The sequence below is a fragment of the Wyeomyia smithii genome, chromosome 3 (assembly GCF_029784165.1).
Source record: "Wyeomyia smithii strain HCP4-BCI-WySm-NY-G18 chromosome 3, ASM2978416v1, whole genome shotgun sequence".
Lineage (NCBI taxonomy): Eukaryota > Metazoa > Arthropoda > Insecta > Diptera > Culicidae > Wyeomyia > Wyeomyia smithii.
In genome coordinates, this window is record NC_073696.1 from 108593697 (window position 1) to 108614194 (window position 20498).

The 20498-nt window shown below is 41.2% G+C and overlaps 1 protein-coding gene across 3 annotated transcripts; it reads right to left on the reverse strand.

Moving 5' to 3' along the window:
• Positions 1-222: 222 nt before the first annotated feature.
• On the reverse strand, positions 223-18564 carry LOC129729545 (voltage-dependent calcium channel subunit alpha-2/delta-3). 3 transcript variants are annotated; one of them, XM_055688185.1, is made up of 16 exons: positions 18193-18564; positions 15231-15312; positions 14955-15161; positions 14365-14898; positions 14182-14307; positions 13773-14126; positions 13536-13715; positions 13006-13481; positions 12806-12951; positions 12232-12734; positions 11927-12169; positions 11752-11869; positions 11477-11699; positions 11207-11420; positions 10986-11009; positions 223-397 (listed from the first exon to the last, which is right to left on the reverse strand). In XM_055688185.1, exons 1-16 carry the CDS (start codon positions 18288-18290, stop codon positions 281-283), a joined length of 3645 nt encoding a protein of 1214 aa, XP_055544160.1. In that variant the 5' UTR covers positions 18291-18564; the 3' UTR covers positions 223-280. The 3 variants fall into 3 exon arrangements, with proteins under 3 accessions (XP_055544160.1, XP_055544159.1, XP_055544161.1); XM_055688184.1 differs by having other exon boundaries at positions 12794-12951; XM_055688186.1 differs by lacking the exon at positions 10986-11009 and having other exon boundaries at positions 12794-12951.
• Between the last annotated feature and the right edge of the window lie 1934 nt (positions 18565-20498).

Sequence of the window (20498 nt, forward strand, 5' to 3'; positions counted from 1 at the left end):
TCCTTATTCGAAGTGTGTGCGCGTTAGAATCAGTGCGTGCTAACGGTTTCCATACTTTCGTAATAAAACTAACTACCAAGAAGATAATAATTGTTCCAATGCTACGATTTTGTTTCAGTGTAAAGAGCTTTACTCATTCCTACTGGTATAGGCGATCTCGAAAATTGGTTCTCACTAAAAAATCTGTCTCATTTGACTGGACATTCGTTGGTTGCATGGGTGTTTTTCGCTACACTACAAATTGCTCTGTGTATGTGTGTGTTGTGAGTTTGATATAAAATTACACTAAACTTTGGGCACATCGAAGTAACAAAAGTGATACAGTAAGAGACGATATCACAACAGTCAATTGCAGTAGCGACTTGGAGGCTCCGCCACACTGAGCCACTCGTTCTTCCTGTTGGGAAAAAATGAAGAATCGCAAGATTAAAACAGGATTTAATTGTAAAAACAATAATCTTCTGATTGATCTAATAATGGATCGAAACTAAAAATTGAACAAAGTTGAAGCTCTTCATGACAAATATCTTATTAGTGACGAAGTTACTCTATATGAATTCTCGCCAAACATGTGAAAAGGGCCCATGTGCCATATGTAAACAAGCCAAATTTTCTCGTTTTTTGATTAATACAAGCGAAATCTGCCCTTACCAATAAGCTTTATTGATAAAAGAATTTACTCTTATTCAAACAATCTTATTTGTACGGGTAGATTAAGCTTGTATTTATTGAAAAACGTGAAATTGTGGCTTGTTTACATATGGCACATGGGCCCTTTTCACATGTTTGGCGAGAATTGTCTAAGTCCATTAAAACTTTACGTGTTGGATTCAAATGATTCTGATATTGCTCTATAACAACGTTCCATGCGATATCGTTATAAAGCGCTTCGACTGTGTGTGAAAGAAACTGAGTATTAAGGGCCAGTGTTGAATCGAAAGTGTATATTATTGAATTGACGTAATATTATGTTCAAATAATCTTATATACAAAAGTGGGAAACAGAAGGATTTCGAGCGTTTGCTAAAATCTATGAAACATGCATGCTCATACACAGGCATATACACTACGTTGGCCCAGGGGTGGATTAACGCGAAGGCGAAGCAGACGGTCGCCTGCCCATCTATCATCGAAGAGCGCCAAATATATGGGCGAAAAAATTGAAAAAAAAAAATAAAATCTCGAACCGTATTAACAATTCAAATATCCGGTAATTATAGTTGACATACTTTTTTAGACTGCGATTTCTCAAAATTATCGAGTAAATGAAAAAAATGTAGGTTAACATCAGACTTTGACTTGGACGGACAAATACGAACTCATTCAAACGTTAAAGTATAAGAAACAGTTTATTAGAAAACGATCCGAACGATTGCATGTCTTGAATGGGAATGACTGAGATAGGGATGGGAAACCTGACGATGATTATCGATAGTATCGATAGTTTCCGGCTATCGATAGAATCGTTAAACTTTCAGTGTTATCGATAGTTATTGATATTTCCCTCGCATTGGCATTCATACTCCACAATGATGCTAGAACTGAAAAAAAAATTGGCATTGTCTTTGTTGAAAGAGACTTCTATCACAGACAAACAGACGTGCGTAACGTAACGATGACGATTATTTTGAAATTTTGCTTAGTGGGCGATAATGCCGCTAGTGTCGCTATAAGCAAGCGTTCACATGCATTATTAAAAACAAAAACCGTCAGTGATGCCGCTGGTGTTAATTTAAGCAAGCGCGCACACCCATTAGCAAAGACAAAAAACGTTTTACGAAAATAAGTTGGTAAGCAATAAGCTCACATGGTGGCGCATGAGTGTAACGTTTCGAATAAAAACGAAGATTTTTCAGGATTTTTCTTTGAAGCGGCACGTCTGTTTGGCTGTGCTTCGATGCATGTTCGCTCTTACATGAAATCCTCTTTCAAATTTTTAGAAAATTGAGAGATAAACATTTTCACTCATTCTAACCTATACGGACAACGACGAGATTTGGCGTGAGTGCGAATTATGTGTGCGAATAAACGTTTAAATCTTGTTCCTGTCTACAACAGAAGGAACATTTTGTTGTTAATAATTATCGATAGCCATTTCAGTCGATTTATCCCATCCCTAGACTGAGAATCCTCTCCATACACTTGTCAACTTTTCAAGGTCTGCTTGATAGTATCCACTTCGCCACCCCCTTTTGATTATGGAGCCTAACTGTTTGTCGTAGATCTTCGAATCATCGAATGTCCAGCGTCTTCGTGACGATGTCCGCCAACTGCTTGTCGATCCGAATAGTTTCCACTCGTATGCGTTCAGTTGCGTTGTGGTCGCGAAAAAAACGATGATGTCAACATATTTTGCTCATTAACACTCCAGGTTTCGGGTTATTCCAATGCAACCACGTTTGTCCTCATAGATCGTCATCAGTTGCGTAGTCTCAATACTGAGATCACACAAAAGACCGGTTAGAAATACCACGTGCTTCTGACATGAGCCACTATACTGTATTCTTTTTTACGCGATTGATGCGTCCGCGAAAGGAAAAATCGCGTAAAAAACTATCACGTAATTATGAACGATTCGCATAACAAAATCGCGTCGTTTTGACAGAATCTTTTTTTTTGTGTGTGTGTTTGTTATATCATGGTACAAATAAAACTGTTTCCCATATCGCAAATCGTGCAATTTCGAAAAAATTGCTTAGAGAAAGATCGCATAGTTTCGCGTGAAATAAAATCATGTAAAAAAAATCGCGTGAAGAAATTCTGTGTAAATGATTGGCGGTCAACTGTGTCCGCCTCAATGTCAGGGAAATATTCACAACAGAAACATTCGTTGAACTCGACATCTTTTACAATAACGATTTTGCCCGTCAATTGGTCCAAAGCTGGAACTCATTCGAAACGTTGCCAATCATTACCATGTCTCGGTTGTCTAATTCTCTGCTCTGTTGGAATCATAATATTACATCTCTGCTGGTTTGGAATCATAATATTACATACGAAAATCCGTATCTTGTCAAGGTCTGGTTTTACGTTCATCCACTTCTCTGCAGAGTTTACGTTTCCAACAATCGTAGGGCAACCATTCAGAAGGTTCAGATGGCGCTTGCAGGTAAGCTTGAAGTCATCCGCCCACCACTCAAGTCATCCTGGCGGTATGCCCTTCTTCTTTTTTCGGAGCCGCTGCTTGACCGTCCTTCTTTTCTAGATTCTCGAATGCCGTCATCAGGGGATCATAGCTGTCGCGTAAGGTTATGAATAGTTAAGCTACCAGGTCACCTTTTACCATTTTCGCGTCTGCGTTCTTGAGTTGCCGAAAAATATCATCAAATGTAACGAAATGAGCTCGCATGGAGATTCCTTCCTTCTTCTGTAATCGTGCCAACTGCTCCCTTAGCAACGTTTGGCTTGAAACGGATTGTTTCTCAAAGGTCTCTTCTAGAGCCTTCCACTTGTTAGCTGGCGTTTGCTCCTGCCGAACAAATCCATTTCATCTTCAACTGCAGTCAAGTAAAGCTTAGGTCCGGTCAGCTGCAAGATAGTCCCTTTGAATTAACCATAACAGAACATAACAGAAGAACATAACATAACAGAGTTGGACAGACGAGGATGGACTCAGATAAACGTTAAAGATCGAGGAACAGTTTATTGAAAAACGTCTTCACTTCTTCTCCATGAGCGCTTAGCTTCTTAAGAACTCCTTGGCAGCGGCTATTTCTTCAAAAACGCTCGTTAGCCTGCTGTGTTTTATTCGCCAATTTGTACACTTCATGGATCATGCATCTGCGCCAAGCACCATTTTCCAGTTCATCGCCAAAGATTGGTTGCAAGATTCTACGCACAAAAATACGAAGAGCTAGCAGATCAGCCTCTTTCAGTGTCCATGCTTCATGGCTTGGTTGTCAGTTATGACAATTTGCTGTACATTCAGCAAAGCATAAATCAATTTGCTGGTTAATCAAGTAGTTCAAGGGTACCATGTTTCCCTCAGGCACCAGCTTCCATCCGCCCAGCGATTTGGCTCGTTTACTAATAAGAGTTCACGTAAAATTTTTTGGCATATCAATTCTTTCGCTAGATTCCGGCAAACATTCATATACTGTTTTCTGTTCAGCAAATAGTTTTGCTGTATTTTTGCGAATAACTGAATCGATTACTGGTTTTCAGTAAATTTATTAATGAAATACTGGTTTACAGCAAAAATAAAATCACTGAACGAAATTCAGTAAATTGGAGAACTGAATTACAGTAAACTTTTGAAAAAATGCTGTGATTCAGTAAACAAGTGGTTGCTGATACACTTTCAGCAATGTACTTTGCTGAACCATTTTGGTGTGTAGGTAGATAAATTCGTCTACCACTTCAAATAATTCTCCAACTATCACCACCGCAGCGCCAACATCCGACGGGCTAGGCTCTCTACCAGCGCCAATGTACTTCGTTTTAGCATAGTTGATGATAAGCCTCGCAGTTTCCATTTTAAAACGCTCAGAGACCTCTTCCACTGCTATATGGTTAATACCAATGATGTCGATATCGTCCGCAAAACCTAGGAGCATGGGAGTCCTTGTCATGATGGTGGCGCTTTTTTGCACGCCTCCTCCGTATAGCACCTTTCAATGCGATATTGTGTGCAGTTTGTTGTGTAAGTTTGACATCCCATCATCCTGCTTCAAACCATCTAACGTCAGGAAAGCGTCCGATATCTCCTCGGCTATCCTAACGCTTGATGTGGAACCATCAAGGGTGTGAGGGTATGAGACTCTCCAACCAATCCGAGAGAAATGCTTCATCAGCTCACACTTTCAGCATGACTCGATGAACGGCACGATACAGCTATTAGCTCCCGACTTCAAATAGCTTTGCAGAAATGCCAGCCTTCTTAGCTGACTTGCAGTTCTTCAGCTCTTGAGCAGTTTTCTTCATCCCCAGCTTGTCCATTGTTCTCAATGTCAATCCTGCTCCTTTCGACGCCTGTTCAACAGCACACTAAAATGTTGTTTCCAACACCTAGCCTCCTCTGATTTATCGGTTATCAGATATCCCTCTGTATCATTGCACATGACAAGGGCAGACACGTTTCGGTTCCTGATTCTGTTAATCTTTGTGAAGAAGCTCCCCGCATCGTGCTTGAAGAAACAGCCCCAATGCTGACGTTTTTCCCGGCGATGGAGTCTCTTTTTAGCGACTCTAGCTGCTCGATATCTTCCTACGTTCTGACGTGTCACAGTCGTAGCCAACATGTGACCTCTGGCACGATTTTTCTCGTCCGTCGCTTGCTGACACTCAGCATCAAACTATTCGTTGGGCGTGGTTGTTGTAGCTGTACCCAACACTTCTCACGCTGTGGTGCTGATCGTACTGTGCATATGTCTCTACTGTTCGTTCAGGTCCTGCTCATCAACTTTCTGCGAGTACTCGGCAGCCACTTCTCTAGTCGATATACGTTGGATGTTCAACCGTATCTTTCCTCGGTGGTTTTGGTGGTTTCAATACGTTGAACAACCAGGCGCGAATCTTGGATACCACGAGATAGTGATCCAAGTCTATGTTTGGTTATCTGATGGACTTTACGTCTGTAACATCTGAAAAGTGCCGACCATCGAACAGAACAGGGTCGATCTGAGAGCAGGCCACCCCATTTGGGTGCATCCAGGTGTGCTTACGAATGTTCCGGCGTGCAAAATAAGTGCTACAGATAGTCATGCCTCTGGATGCAGCGAAATTGAAAAGTCACAACCATTATCGTTCGTAGTAGAGTGGAAGCTCTCACTACCAATTACGGAGTACACGAAATCCTACTGCCCGATCTGCGCATTTGCATCTCCAATGACGATCTTGATGTCATCTCTTGGGCACTCACTGTAAGTCTTCTCAAGGAGATCATAGAACTCCTCCTTCTCATCATCGGGCTTAGCATTAGTCGGTGCGTACACATTGATAAGGCTTCTATTGAAGAATTTGCTGTTAATTCTCAATATGAACAGTCTTTACTATGGTGGCAACTTAGGAAAATGCTGATTAGAGGGTACACAAGTTCGATTTTTGAAAAAAGACTCCTCTGAGGTCACCTGAGAGGTTACGAGATATGCCATTGTTTTAGCAGTAAAATTTGTGTTATTTCTTAGATAACATCAGATATAACCTCATCAATCAAACGAGAGTTGTGGTGGCTTGCGCTGTATCAAGAAATTATCGCCATGTTGCTCGATTCTGGGCTGTGTTTAGTCAGTTTTCCAGGCGTTCCATACTCGCAAGTCTCCCATGACCTGGTTCAGCCACTGCGCACGCTGCAGCTCTGTATTTCTAGGGATTGCTGGAAAGAATTGTTTTTACTGGGTTGTCGTCTTGCATCCTCGCGGCGTGCCCGACAGCCTATTGACGTTCGTCAGTTTTGCAATTGGGTTCTCTCTAAGCAGTGCGTGCAGCTCATGGTCCATGCGTCTTCGCCATTCACCATCGTCTGCCTGTACTCCACGGTAGATGTTCCGCGGTACCTACCGCTCGAGAACTCCAAGGGCGTTTCGGTCCTTTGCGAGAAGTGTTGTAAGCTCGATTTCATAAAAAATTACTACAGCGTTAGCTTCGTGCATCGTCGCAGCCCATCGCCGTCAACAGAGACTTGATACTATTCCCGTTGGCACCTCGCGAGGCTCGCATGTATTGAGTTTTCGATGTTTTGAACCACAGTCTGATTTGTCTGGCCTAAGCTTTCTATCGGGTGCAGGATGTTTTTTTTTTCACCCTCGCTAAGCTACGCGCTATGAAATCAAAGACATCCTGAAAACCTAGAAGCTGAACCGACCTTATAAAAATCGTGCCTCTCTGAGGATCACACTAGTTGGGACGATGTTGAACAGCAAACAGGAAAGTCCATCATCTTGCCATAACTTTCTGCGTGATTCGTAGGGACCCGAGCGTAGTTCCGGCCGTGATTAATCGAACCAATTTATTCGGCATACCGTTGTCGTGCATGATCTACCTTACCTGTTCTCGATCGATAGGCCGTCGGGGAGTCAATGTAGATGTGATTTGTGTGCATGTTCTATTCGCGACATTTCTGTATGATATGTGGGATTGGAAAGCGATGAAAAGGGCACCCATGAAGCACACTCGGTACTGGTTCACAAGCCAGGTTAAAGGTGCTAGACGACGGAACAGAGTCTGTAAGGATACTTTGTAGGCGGCTTAAATAAGCGATATGCTGTGGTAGTAACTGCACTGTAGCTTTTAGCCCTTTTTATAGAGGGAGCAAACGACTCCATGCATTAACTTGTCTGGTACCTTTTCCTGCTCTCAATTCCTGGAAATTAACCGAAGTAACGCCTTAGTTTGTGCCTTTCTACCATGCTTGATGGGCGCGCTCGGCATTCTGTCTTTGCCGGCGGATTTGTTGTCCTCCGGCTCCCCGATCTCACAACGAACTTCTTAAACATCGGAGACTGATACTCGGTCATCTGCTGCTGGTGCTTCTAGGTCAGTTCCTGTTCAGCTTCTGCTGGCTGTATCGCCATTCAAGTGTCCATCGAAATGTTGCTTCCACCTCGATTACATCCGTGAGATGGTTTCCTTCTGCATCTGGTTCGCCTTACCATAGAACTTTCACATATCGCTATCACGGTACACCTGAACGAACTTCTCATGTCCACGATCTTCTTGCTGGTATTTTTTATCCAAGAAAGCATCATAGTCATATCGTTCTGCGCCCATTTGTTCTTGGTCTTTTTCTCCCTCGTCGAATTGTCCGGGTTGGGTTCTTCTCATTCACCGTCTCATTCCACGTCATACCAGTCGTTTCTACTGATCGATACCTCCGCTCGTAATGTCGTCATTGCGGTCTTCCTGAGAGCTGTGTGAATACCGCACCAGTCGTCTTCAAGAGCCGATGCACCAAGCTCCTCCGCCGTGGGTAGTACTACTTCGAGCTAATGCGCGTATTCCTCGGAGGATTGGTTCAAGAGTTGCCCAATGTCGAGCCGCTGGGTTCGGCAACGCGACGATCAATTGGGTTTGCTATATGTTGGTGGTTTCATCGAAATGAGAACATCCTCACCAGGAAATCGTCATCTTTAATTAAAAAATGGTTTCTACGCAATAATCTGATTCCGGGAATACCCATATTGGGTGGTATTCCACTATTTTTGGTTTTTTCCAGAAACCGGAAGTCGCCATCTTGGATTACAAAATGGCGTGGGTAGTTTATTTCTGGCTTCTGGGCATGAGTCTAATTGCGGAAATAGCGGTATTGGGTGGTCAAACTATCATAGGAAAATTTCTTGCCCCCAAGAATTTCCACATATCAATTATTCTATTCAATTGATTAGTTCTCGAGTTGTGCAGATTACATTTGCATGGGACACCTCCTCTCCTGGGTGTCGAGCTTCTATGTAATGAGCAGCGGTATGAGCCGCGTTGTCGATGATTTCCGCGTTACCGTCTCGGATCTTTGCTACGATATCATAGTTCTTACGGAGACATGGCTGGATTCACGCATACTTTCTCGTCAGGTGTTTGGAAATAACTTCGAGGTTTTCCGTTGTGATAGGAGCGGCGACAATAGCCGCAAATCTACTGGTGGTGACGTTCTTGTGGCTGTTAATTCCAAGCTCGAAGCCAAAACTTTAGTGGATGCTGCCTCTTTGAGCCTTGAACAAGTTTGGACAGCGATCAAACTGGGCGATCGTAAGTTGTTTCTCTGCATACCTCCGGTTTCTCTACATACCTCCGGATCGCGTACATGAGCGTGAATTGGTTATTGCTCATTGACGAAATTATGGTGTTCGGCGAATTTCAATCCTCCCCGGGTTTCATGGAGAGAATTTCGAGACGGGTTTTTCTTGCCGGACTTAAATCATTCGAGCATCCATCCTAACGCTGCTTTACGTTTGGATTGTTATAGCTCAGCCACACTCATTCAAATTAACCAAATTACCAACCAGAACATCCGCATTTTAGACCTTTGCTTTGTGAGCACCCAGGACGCGGCCCCATATTTATGCGAGGCCCCTGCTCCATTATTAAAAATAGCCGAACTAAAACGCGATCTTGACACTGCATTCGCTACCGTATCTTACGACTTCCGCAAGGCCGAAGTATCGCCGAGTTTTTCTCCGAGCTCGACTGGAACTCTATTTTTGACTCTGTCAATGCCGAAGATGCCGCTAAACTTTCTCCAACGTATTGGCCTATGCCATCGACTGATACGTTCCAAAAAAGTACCAGCATCCTGCGCCCCGACAGCCGTGACAAACGAGAGAGCTTCGGCAATTGAAATCCCGGGAGAGAGCTGCCTTGAAAAAACTTACTAAGCACCATACACTGTCCCTAAAACGTCATTATGTGAGAATCAACCACACCTACAAAAGAATTGCGAAAAATGCTTTCTCTGATATCAACAAAATTTACAGAGAAAGCTCAAGTTTCGTCCCAAGCAGTTTTGAATTTTCGTCAAACAGCAACGACATGAAGGTGGTATACCCTCTTCTATGACATTCAACGGTAAGGAGGCAACCACCCCGCAGGACATCTGTCAGCTTTTTTTCGAGAAGCTTGCCAGCGTGTTCACTGACGAGACACTGAGCGATCATCACGTTGAACGTGCCACTAGTAATATTCCACGGTCCGGTCAAACTTTGAACAATTTTTATTTAGACGTGACGATGATTTCTAGAGCCTGCTGCAAACTCAAAGCATCATCACGCCTGGGTCCTGACGGGATTCCGTCGACGTGTCTTAAAACGCAGATTGATAACCTAGTATCTCCGCTTTTGCATGTTTTCCAGCTATCTGTCACTTCCGGTGTCTTCCTCTCCAGCTGAAAATCGGCGTACATGTTTCCAGTACACAAGAACGATGTGACCAATTATCGTGGCCTCACCTCGCTCTGTGCTGTTGCCAAACTGTTCGAGCTTGTCATCATCGACCCTTCGCTCGCTCACTGCAAAGCTTTCATAAGCACTGACAAACATGGATTCACAGCCGGTCGCTCCACCGCCACTTTGCTTTGCCTCAGTTCGTACATCAGTGACAGTATGGTGAAAGGTGCTCAGACGGATGTCATTTACACTGACTTGACAGCTGCTTTCGATAAACTGAACCATTGCATAGCCGTTGCAAAACTTCATAATCTTGGAATCAATGGGAATCTTTTACTATGGTTTCAATCGTACCTTACCGGTCGCCATCTAACCGTTGCTATTAGGGATTGCCAATCCTCTTATTTCGACGCTACGTCTGGAATACCGCAAGGAAGTCACTTAGGACCGTTTATCTTCCTGCTCTATTTTAATGAATCTAGTTATTAAAGAACCACGGTTGTCTTACGCGGATGACCTCAAATTCGCACAGTTAAAGACTGTCACTTTCTTCAACGTCAGCTAGATGTTTTTGCCGATTGGTGCCATCTGAACCGTATGGACGTTATTCCATCCAAATGCTCGATTATACCATTTTCGCGAAAAAAAAACAGACTATACATTACTAATACGCTTTGCTAGGAACTGGAATCGAGCGCGTAAACCAAGTTAAAGACTTGGGGGTAATTTTGGATTCCCAGTTCACTTTCAAACCTCACATTTCGTTTACTGTCGACAAAGCCTCTACAGTTCTGGGATTCATCTTCAGGATCACTAAAGACTTTACGAATATCTACTGCCTCAAATCATTTCAAACACTTGAAACTATTTGACTCCCAATAGAGATCTCCTATCTTGATATAATAATTTTGGAAAACTGAGGCGCAAAACCGTGACAAAATGAAAATGTCAATACTTCTAGTATTAGGTAAAACTTCTTCGCCCAAAAACTATGAATGATTTGAATGTTTAAAAAAAAATACATACAAAGCGCACTATGTGCAAGTTGAGCAAATATTTGTTCCTAAATACTGTTTCTACATTAAATAAGGTACATACATTCCAAATATCTAAACTATTCTAAAAAATATGTCATATACATAGAAAAATAAAAACATTTATCAACACACTTACAAATCGAGTATAGTGAGATGCGGACTGAAATCAAATGATTATTAATGTGTAGAATCACATAAACCGGACCAAGATTTGTTAATCACTATCCTTTTTTTTAAATGAACAAAATTGTTTCTACTTTAACAGAGAAACCTGTAGAATTGGACTACACCGAAAAACTACCACAGTTATCAACAGAAAATTCCATCACAAAAAATCAAACCAAACGAACTACTCACATCGGGATGCTCGGTGTAGCATTCCTCCAGATGTCGGCGGGGTAAGAAATTCAGGTTCTTTTTCACACACGGCAGTCCCTCGGTATCATTGTGGTGTATCACCTGCGGAGAAGCCGATAGCACAATATGATCCGAGGGATACTCACTTTCAACGATGATCATCAACAGATTGGACCGTGGTATCCGTTTGGCGAAGTACGGTCGATGCAACAACCTGAAACAATGTGATTTCATCACGGTGAATCGATATGGTTATTCACATGAACTCACTCTGCGGGATTTGCAGGTTGGGACTCATAGAAGAATCCATCACCTTTGATGAACTTGTCCTGCTGCATTACATACAGATTCGACTTCTTATCACAAGCTTCGTAAATGGTTTCCATCCTAATCACTTTCGGTTGGTTCCAGTAGGCTTCATCTTCATCAACTATCAACTTTTTCGGTTTCTTTGGACGGTTTATGTCAGAGTAGTCCGTATCCTCATATTCCACTGTGAATTGGGGCAGTTATTGATTACCGAGTCAGTAATCGCAATTTCTTACCTCCAGCATCGTAATAATCCGGACTAGGGATTCCATGAACCCAAAAGTCAAACTTTGATAGTAGAATAACGATCTCCGTTACCAGCCACTTAATTCCAAGCGTAATCATTTTCAGAGGCTATAGAAACTTGATTTAATAACATGTTCTACGTCAATCGATCCAAAATCTACTCACATGCATCAATGAGAAAGCATCATTCGGAGCAACAATTTCATGGTCGCACAATCCTTGCAAATCGAAGACGGCAATCATGACGAAAATTTCCTTATTTACCATGGACTGCATGATAGCGCCTTCAATTCCACCAAAGAACCTTCCGGTGTCATTGGATGATTCCGAAAGAATCACATATCCATTGTTATCTATGACATAGCAATCCCGCGTCTCCGAATTGCACGTTTCAATGCAACCTTCACACTACAATAAACGATATTTTCTTGAATCTTTGAAGAAGCAATTAAACCAGGAATTCAACTTACCGTTGTTTTCGAGGTGATTTCCATAAACCGCTCGTACATAAGCTCGTGCGAAAACTGGAAACCTGTCACGCAACCTGGAGCTTCTAAGCCACCGTCCCTCGGAAAAATGCCCATCGAGGCGGTCACTTTCAGTTCCGTATCTTCTGGTTCGTCCATCGCGTGTGGTACCGAGTACACAAAGCTCTTCGGGTCAATTTTATGCTGCAAAATGGCACTTCTATACCATGTTTCATCAATCGTTTTCTTGTGATAATCTCCAAACTCGTGATCGGTATCAACTTCGACTTCGCCAAAGATGAACTGCCATCGTGTTAAGCCGCTCATTGTCGCCACAAATCGCAGCGTGGCGTTGTACATTTCGATAATTTTCCTCTCATTCTTATTCTCGAACTCCCAGTTCCGGTAGCTCTCGTTGGTTACTTTCGCATCAAACACCAGCAATTGGACTAACTCTTTATTACAGTAATAAGCATCATCGTCCAACGTTTTTCGACCACAATTCGCTGTAACGGCAAAGGAGGGAGTGGAGACATGAGTTAGGGGATATTTGTTGGCTACTTACGTTCGTCAGCACCATCTTTCTGGATGTCTTCCGGTTCAGGTTCGTACTGCTGGGACCACTTCCAGTTTGGTTCGTACAGTCTAACCAAAAAATGTCTCAGTTCATCTTCCGGTGTCTTGAACTCGTGACCCTCCAGATAATGATACTTGCAGTAGACCCTGAAACGAGTTTACGATTTAGTTAACGTCCAGAGCTAGCCCCCCTAGGCTTACCATTCAGGGTGAACTTTCCAATTATCACCAACCAGAAAATCGGATATATTGAGTCCCATATGCTGGTTCCGTTTGATTTCATCGCCCACCTTAATCCAGGTGTTACCATAGTCATGAGGCAGTACCAAACCGAGCGAGAACGGAGTGTTTTCCAAGGGGGCATAGTAGTAGTCTTGATACTCCAGCGAAACACGTCGCATCTTATCGTAGTGGAATCGAACTGGAACCTTCAACGTCTTGCCGAATATTGAGAATACCAACTGCTCCCGTATGGCTTCCATTGCCGGGTTGGGCTCCCGACCGGTCAAAGTTTCGTCGGAAGCCTCCAGGATGTCGTTCAACACTTGCTCGATCTCGGTCAAATCTATACTGTTGTAGTTTTCCTTCAGGCGTCCCTTCGATACCGGTCTTAAATCAGGATGCATCAGCACGTAACCGTTGTTACTCACAATAAATGAGTATCCGTTAACTCCCAGCTAAAAAATAGGTCTTCTGTGAAATTGAAAACCATCTATGTTAGCTTAAATTACCTTGTACGGTAACGAAAGCTCGTCGAGATCTTCAACCGGGATATCGGTACCCGCTACTCCAAGTAATTGAGCTGTCGGTGTATTGTTTCGTTGGTTAGCTTTGCGGTCGAACGCTGGGGCCCCCACGGCAATCATCAACCTCGGAGGTTCATCATCGTCCGCTTCCGATTCAAGGTTCTCCTGAAACATTTTAACAAGATTAGTGATACGATTTTCTTAAAATTTAACAGTCCTTACCGCAGTGTCCGTAAATGCATGTGTCCACGTAGTGGGATGTTCTACGCCCTGCAACACCAGCGGTGTTGCTATCACAGTAACGTACTTCAACACCTCTTCCTGCACTTCATCCAGCGACTGAATGTGGGAGTAATGTCCCCGATTCAAACAAGCCATCCACTGGATCTCGCGTACCTTTGTCACCTCACGTCCCAGCAAGTAAGTAAACACTCGTACTGGAATCTTGGTACCATTCTCAAACCAGTTGAATCGCTCGAATATGTCAGTAATATTGTTGGGGACACCATCTGTGATAAGCATGATGGCCTGGTTGCAGCCGCTCACCGATTCGTTACATCGTCGTAGCTCACGGTACTACAAAGGAATGAAATTAGTTATGAGTAATGAAAACCTTACTCAGCAAACTTACATGTTGCAATAACTCGAAGGCCTTTACAAATGCCTTCCCCACATTAGCATAGCCTTCCGGATGTAGATCTCGGACATATTCATTCAAAAATCTGATGTTCTCCGGAGTCGCTTGCACAAGCATGTCCTGTTAATAGACAACAATACATCAAGTAACGTTTTACACCTGAACCATAACACTTACAGAAAAGCAAGGAATCAACGGCTCCACATCGTTCGAGTACTTGTAAATATTAATAAAATCGTTATTGGAAAACGTATCCAACACACTTTTAACGGTTAATTGAGCTATATAGTTTCGGTACCCCGTCATCGACCCGCTATTATCCAGCAGAATCACAATATCCTTGGAGCAGGTCGCCGTTTCAATATACCACGACCGCTTCCGGCAGTCAAATGTGTCCACCTGCTCGCGGTCCCACTCCAGCGCTGGATAGTGCCGCAGAATACCCGTGTAGGATCCAAAATATTGCCACGAAAGGGCCGGATCCGAGTTGTAGTTCTGAACGAAAACATCATCCAACGCTTCCGACCACTGCAGGGCTTCCAAAACCCACGGGTAACGGTCGTACACATTCTGCGGCACGTGCACTGAACTGTACGAAGTATTGACCGAAATGTTGAAGAAGTGAGTGTCCGAATTCAGGGACATATTTCGGTACATCCAGATGTTTTTCTCTAGCGTGGATGGAATTTCAGGCTCCGGACGTCCTTCGATCTTTTGGAAGGAAAAAATATCAGTAAAGTCTCACTTGGTAGAAAACCGCAACCTACAATTGAATATTTGCTGGAATAGTATGTAAAATTTTCCGAAAGTGAAACATTGAAATCAAACTGCTCGGACAGTTCCTCCGCCAGGTTGATGATACACTTGATGGCATCCATTTTGCGAATCAACATGCGGCCAACGTTTTCCACGATCGATTGAATCAGACTGGTTCCATCCTTATGTTCTACGCGAGCATTGTATGCTTTATATTTCTGTGGAACAAACGAAGAACAGGAATCGTAATTATGGTTATGTCGATTTTGAATAACTTTAATACTTACAGCTGTAATTTCACTAGCTTTTGTCATTGTTTGAGCTAAATCCCAAAGTTCCTCTCCAAAATTGTCTCCCCATTTCTCCATACTAGAAGTAAGAGTGTAATAATGTGTGTAAATCAGATTGATTTAATTCCATTGTAAAGTAGTGAATTAAAACTTTATCGATGATTATGAATCGAAGTGAAACTTCGGATCCGTTGCAGCGGTTCGATGGTTGAGGTTCGATATGATATTGCTTGGAGCAAAACCTTTAAAATATTTTATAAAAAATGATTTGTTTATACAAAAAGGAGTCAACTAGGGGTAAGCGGGGTAAGACCGCCCCCTTAAGCAGTTCTGTTTATAGAAAAAAAAGTTGCGGCTGCAATTTCATTTTTTCTTCGCTAAGAGGTTCTTCTATTCAATACCCGCATTTAAAAAATAAGAACTGAAATATTTTTGTTTATTTTCCAGCTTTTTTTTTTAATTTTAAAAATTCATTGAAAATGTGCAGATCTTTTTCCTGCGGGGTAAGCCCGCCCACCAGCGGGGTAAGATCGCCCACCATTTTTTGAGGATAAACAATATTTTTAGGGCCGAAACGGTTGATTCTATCGGTGTAGTGTCTCTGACAAAGTTGTAGATGGTATTTTTTTTTCTTTTTAAATAAAATATACACTGTGAAAAATCTGAAAAAAAAAATATTTTTTTAAGTTTTAACTTATTTTGTTTTCTGATTATTTAAGTTCAAATCAATGTTTAGGTAACTTTTTTGGTTTTCAAAATAAATAGATTTTTCAGAATTGGGGTTTTTCAAGATATTGAATTCATAATATACCTAAAGATAGCTAAAAATTGAAACTCATTAAACCTATCTGTATGATTCTTTTGAAGACTTATTATGTATAGAAAAATACTAATAATCCTCTAATACTCTATACACCAAATAAACCGTCAAAAAAAAATTCCTCACAAAAATTGAGCTATTAATATTTCTATTACTCCATGATCCAACAACCATAAAATTTTAGCTTACCTTTTGTAGATTTACAGGCAAAAACATGTTTTTTTCAAAAAATTTGAAAAAAAATATATTTTTAATTCTATTTCTATATTTTTTCTTTAAATTTTTTTAGAGTGTGTACTTTTTTCGAAAGTAAAAAACTACTATTTTCAATTCTGCCGGAGACGTCATACCTATCAAACACACCGTCCTGGCTCTAAAATTATTTTGGTTCATTAACACCATTTTCACACAGGTTTACTTTTTTCAAAAATAAATCTTGTTAAAATATATTACTAGAAAAGCTTAAACCAAATCGAAAATGGTCGATTAACATCGATGTCTTATGTGGCTTGAAGTTGCTTTACTGATCCTGTAAATATTCCCTTTGTAGTGTCGAGGCATTCGGGTCTTGAAGTAAAACAACAAGCAGTTGGATTCGTGGCGGTTTTACCCCTTGTATAGTGGGCGACTTTACCCCCAGTGGAACATTTTCATATTTGACCGAAAAAGTAGTCAAAATTACAAGATTACTCACGGCCTTCGATATTTCCGAAAGAAGATAGATTCAGGCAAGCGATTAAACGTATATTCACGAACAAAACAATAGATTTTTAGACTGAAAACCCTTGAGTCCCGTTGTCGCAAAACAATAGCGCATTGACTGGTTGCCAGCTGAAAGGTTGTTTTTGATTATTTCTGCGACCGTTCGTGCACTATCAAAACAGAAAAACGTGCAAAATGTTATGTAATTATACTGTAATAGACACGTTAAAGAAATTTTTCAATTATTTTATAACTTTGTAGTAAAACTACGGTGGGCGGTCTTACCCCGCAGGGCGGTCTTACCCTGTTTACCCCTAATACAAGATTTTCACAAAACAATAACCCAATTGAATATTTGTATTTAAAGGTTTGTTACATGGTTTATTTTTGAAAAGTGCTCAGGACTTTCAAAGGTGCAAAAGCTATATCTATAAAAAAATTGTTGATTATGTTCGAGTGTCCTAATAGCAAAGTCTTGGTGCTACATTCCGCTTCGGAACTCGACCTTCTGATTATTGATATACAAACTTCGCAGCCAACTGTTCAGTATACATGACAATTGCGGAGCTACGATCCCACTGACACTAACAGTCTCTCCCGAGCTGAGACTCGAACCTACGACAACTGGTTTGTTAGGCCAGCATCATACCTCGAAACCAGCTGGGACGGTTTCAAGTGTCCTAATAATAATAATATTGTCAAGATGATTATTATGATTGAGTGTCCTAATAATCTTGACAAATTTTCTTAGCGATAAATAAACCCATTACAACTCTCAATTTAATTCGAACTAAAGGACAGAAATTGATTATATATCTCAAACGTTGTACATAAGATTTTTTTATCGGTTCCATTCTTCAGGTATAGCTTAACCGATATAATGTAAGAGCCAACCAAAAGTGAATAAACCATAACGCGTCACAATTCCATCAGATATAATAGTCATTCAGCGGAATCTAAATTCAATCAAAATAAATCTCGGTTTGATGACCCAGCAACATACCGAGCAGCATGTGGTTCTATTCTATTCTGCTTTAATGTTTACAAACAACCCAGAGACGCACATGCGCCCACCCACGCACGCCTTCGTGTTTATGTTTTGGTAACGCTAACACGCTTTCCAAATTACGCATCTGTTTGAAAACAAAACTAGCGAACCGGCCGCTTCTCACAGCTCACGACACCGGCAGGCGCAACATGTGTTTATCGTGTTTTTGATCCGAAGCAGTGAGAAAATTGGCTGGGCAGTGAGCGGGAAAATTCTCACCCGTCTGAAAATAGCACTGACGTTTCGTCAAGTTTTCCCTCCTAGCCGATGGTAAATTTTCCTCAGTTGACAGCTGTCAAGATGTCTTTGAAATTAGATTTTAGAAGAAAAAGCCCCTTCCAAACAATTTAATGCTAAATTTTAACACATAACCGCAACAAGCTACTTACATTTCAGTCTGTACCGTTGCATTTGCGCTTTGGTCCGGCAATTTCATCCATAAAAGGAATATAGCGATGCTGAACAGCAGCACCTTTCGGACGCTCATTTTTTCTTCCTACCGTGAAAGCAGCCTGCGCCCGAAATTCCCACACTTCTACTGCTTGTATTAGCTCCTGCTCATGCTTGTGGTCGAATAAAAAAGAATTTTCCCGCCGGAAAATGGCCCCAAATACGTGACCGATCACTTTTCGCTGACTTCGAAGCACACCATACAGCACTGTGCTGTCCTTCCGGATGGTGGAGAGAAGATGAAAATTTTTCCGCTTCGATGAAGAACTGCGCCTTCCGTGCACGGCTGCGGTTTGTTCAAGACTGGCCGAACTGGGAGGATGAGACCAACTATTTTCGGAAGCAAACGTAGTGAGATTTTCCCCCGGCGACCCTCCCCGAGCGCATTGTGTTGGTTCAGTTTTTCGTCGAGTCGTGCTTGTTTTTTCGTTGAACGTGCGTTTTTGACGAAGGATACGTGAGTTTTCATCGTTAATTCTACGGGTGTTCCGTTGTTTAGTTACTTCTATTGCTCTCAATGCATTTTAAATATAGTTTAGATACATTTTAAATTATATATAGTAAACATACTGTAAATCAATAATGTATTGAAGATTCAGTTGATGTAATATCTATAAAGATGCTTAAGTTATGAATCGAGAGAGCATATTTTACTCGGAAAACCTGCAATTGCTTCCCAGACAACCAACTTACGCGTATAATGCAAACAGTCATCGCATTGTTCGTGCATTTATACGTGATAGTTACATCGTACAAGATGCAGCGAATGTTGCTTATACGCACAAAAGTGGAGGCGATATGCGTGCATTTCCAAAATAGCAAAACACTTTTACGATTAAAAAAGTTCATATATGCGACTTTAACTGTTAAAGCTAATGCGACTTCACAACTTATATTTGCGATTTGGAACGTAACTATAAGCGATATATGAATACACACTACGGGTTCCTTTATTACTCAATGCGACTTCATAAGTCAACAATAGCGAATTATGTCAGATATCTATACGATGTTCGCCATGTATTTCTGCGTGTCAGTTTATTAGAACATGCGACCAAAATCATTCCTTTTAATAAAAAAAAAACAGCGAACAGTAGTAATTATTATATATTATTTATCCCCTGCTATTCATACTACAAGGAATAGTAAGTTACAAATGAAAGTCTTTAGTTTCTAAAATTCTTTTCCTGTGGGCACACGCTGTAATATTTGGGTATCAAAATCCGGACTTGAACCTTGGGCTCTTAGATTTTCAAGCAGCATTCAATCCACTCCTCCGTGGGCTCGCTGTCGATAATCTCTAAGTTTTGGTAATAACTTTCTAATTTCATCGCATAAATTACCACAAGACATCGTAGAACATGAATCTAAATAGATTTCGTATTGCGAGTTAGTTTGTAAATTTATGCGGGAATGTTCGTTGTTTATATTTCGGTTGAACTGTCATGGCCGCTCGACGAGCTGAGTCAGTTGTTCAAAAAAATTAAGTGATTTTGCCGTTTTCAACAACAATTGAAGGTAAGTTTTCAACGATATGAAGCAAAATAGTGCATAATTGATCCGAGTTATTCGCAGATGTTTTCCGTGGTTCATGTTTTTGAGAAGATGCAACTCCGTGTAGCGACTACATGTATATGCGATACGTTGTAGTAATGCGGATGGTTTTCGATTTTCACGCATAGTCGTCAATATGTAAATTAACTGCGAGTTTACAATGGAGAAGTTAATTGGTATTTCAATCCGGATTTATTACCTTTTTATCGCAATAATTCCGCAAAACAACGTTCTATGCGATGTAATTGGTCATATAAGGTAATGATCTATCGTAGTACTTTGTGCGATGTAAGCTGTGCAAACATTAGCGGTATCTAGTTATCATAAATTCAGTCGTTCACGGTGTTATAAAACGATGCCTTTTGCGACTAATTTTATATGCATTACGATGTGATACATGAGACTTTTGATTTTCACGTATAACCATCACTTTGTGAAATTAATAAGGGTTTGAAGAGACATGATATGAGTTTATCTGTATTGCTATGCGGGTATGTTACATATATCGCAAGAAGTTCGCAAAACAACACAATAAGCGATGAACCACTTGCGTTGCTCATACAGCTATACTATGGTGATGTACCATAGAACTTTATACGAGCTAATCCATGCAATCTTATGCGATTTTCAGTTGTCTCGGAGTTGTTTGGGCTTGTTATCATGAATTTAGTCATTACGGTATTGCAAAATT

Coding starts and splice junctions, on each gene's coding strand:
- LOC129729545 (XM_055688184.1), bottom strand. CDS start 18,290: ATGAGCGTCCGAAAGGTGCTGCTGTTCAGCATCGCTATATTCCTTTTA. Junction 13,716..13,772: donor ATGCATTTACGGACACTGCG/GTAAGGACTGTT, acceptor AAAATGTTTCAG/GAGAACCTTGAATCGGAAGC. Junction 11,700..11,751: donor GGATTATTACGATGCTGGAG/GTAAGAAATTGC, acceptor CCCAATTCACAG/TGGAATATGAGGATACGGAC.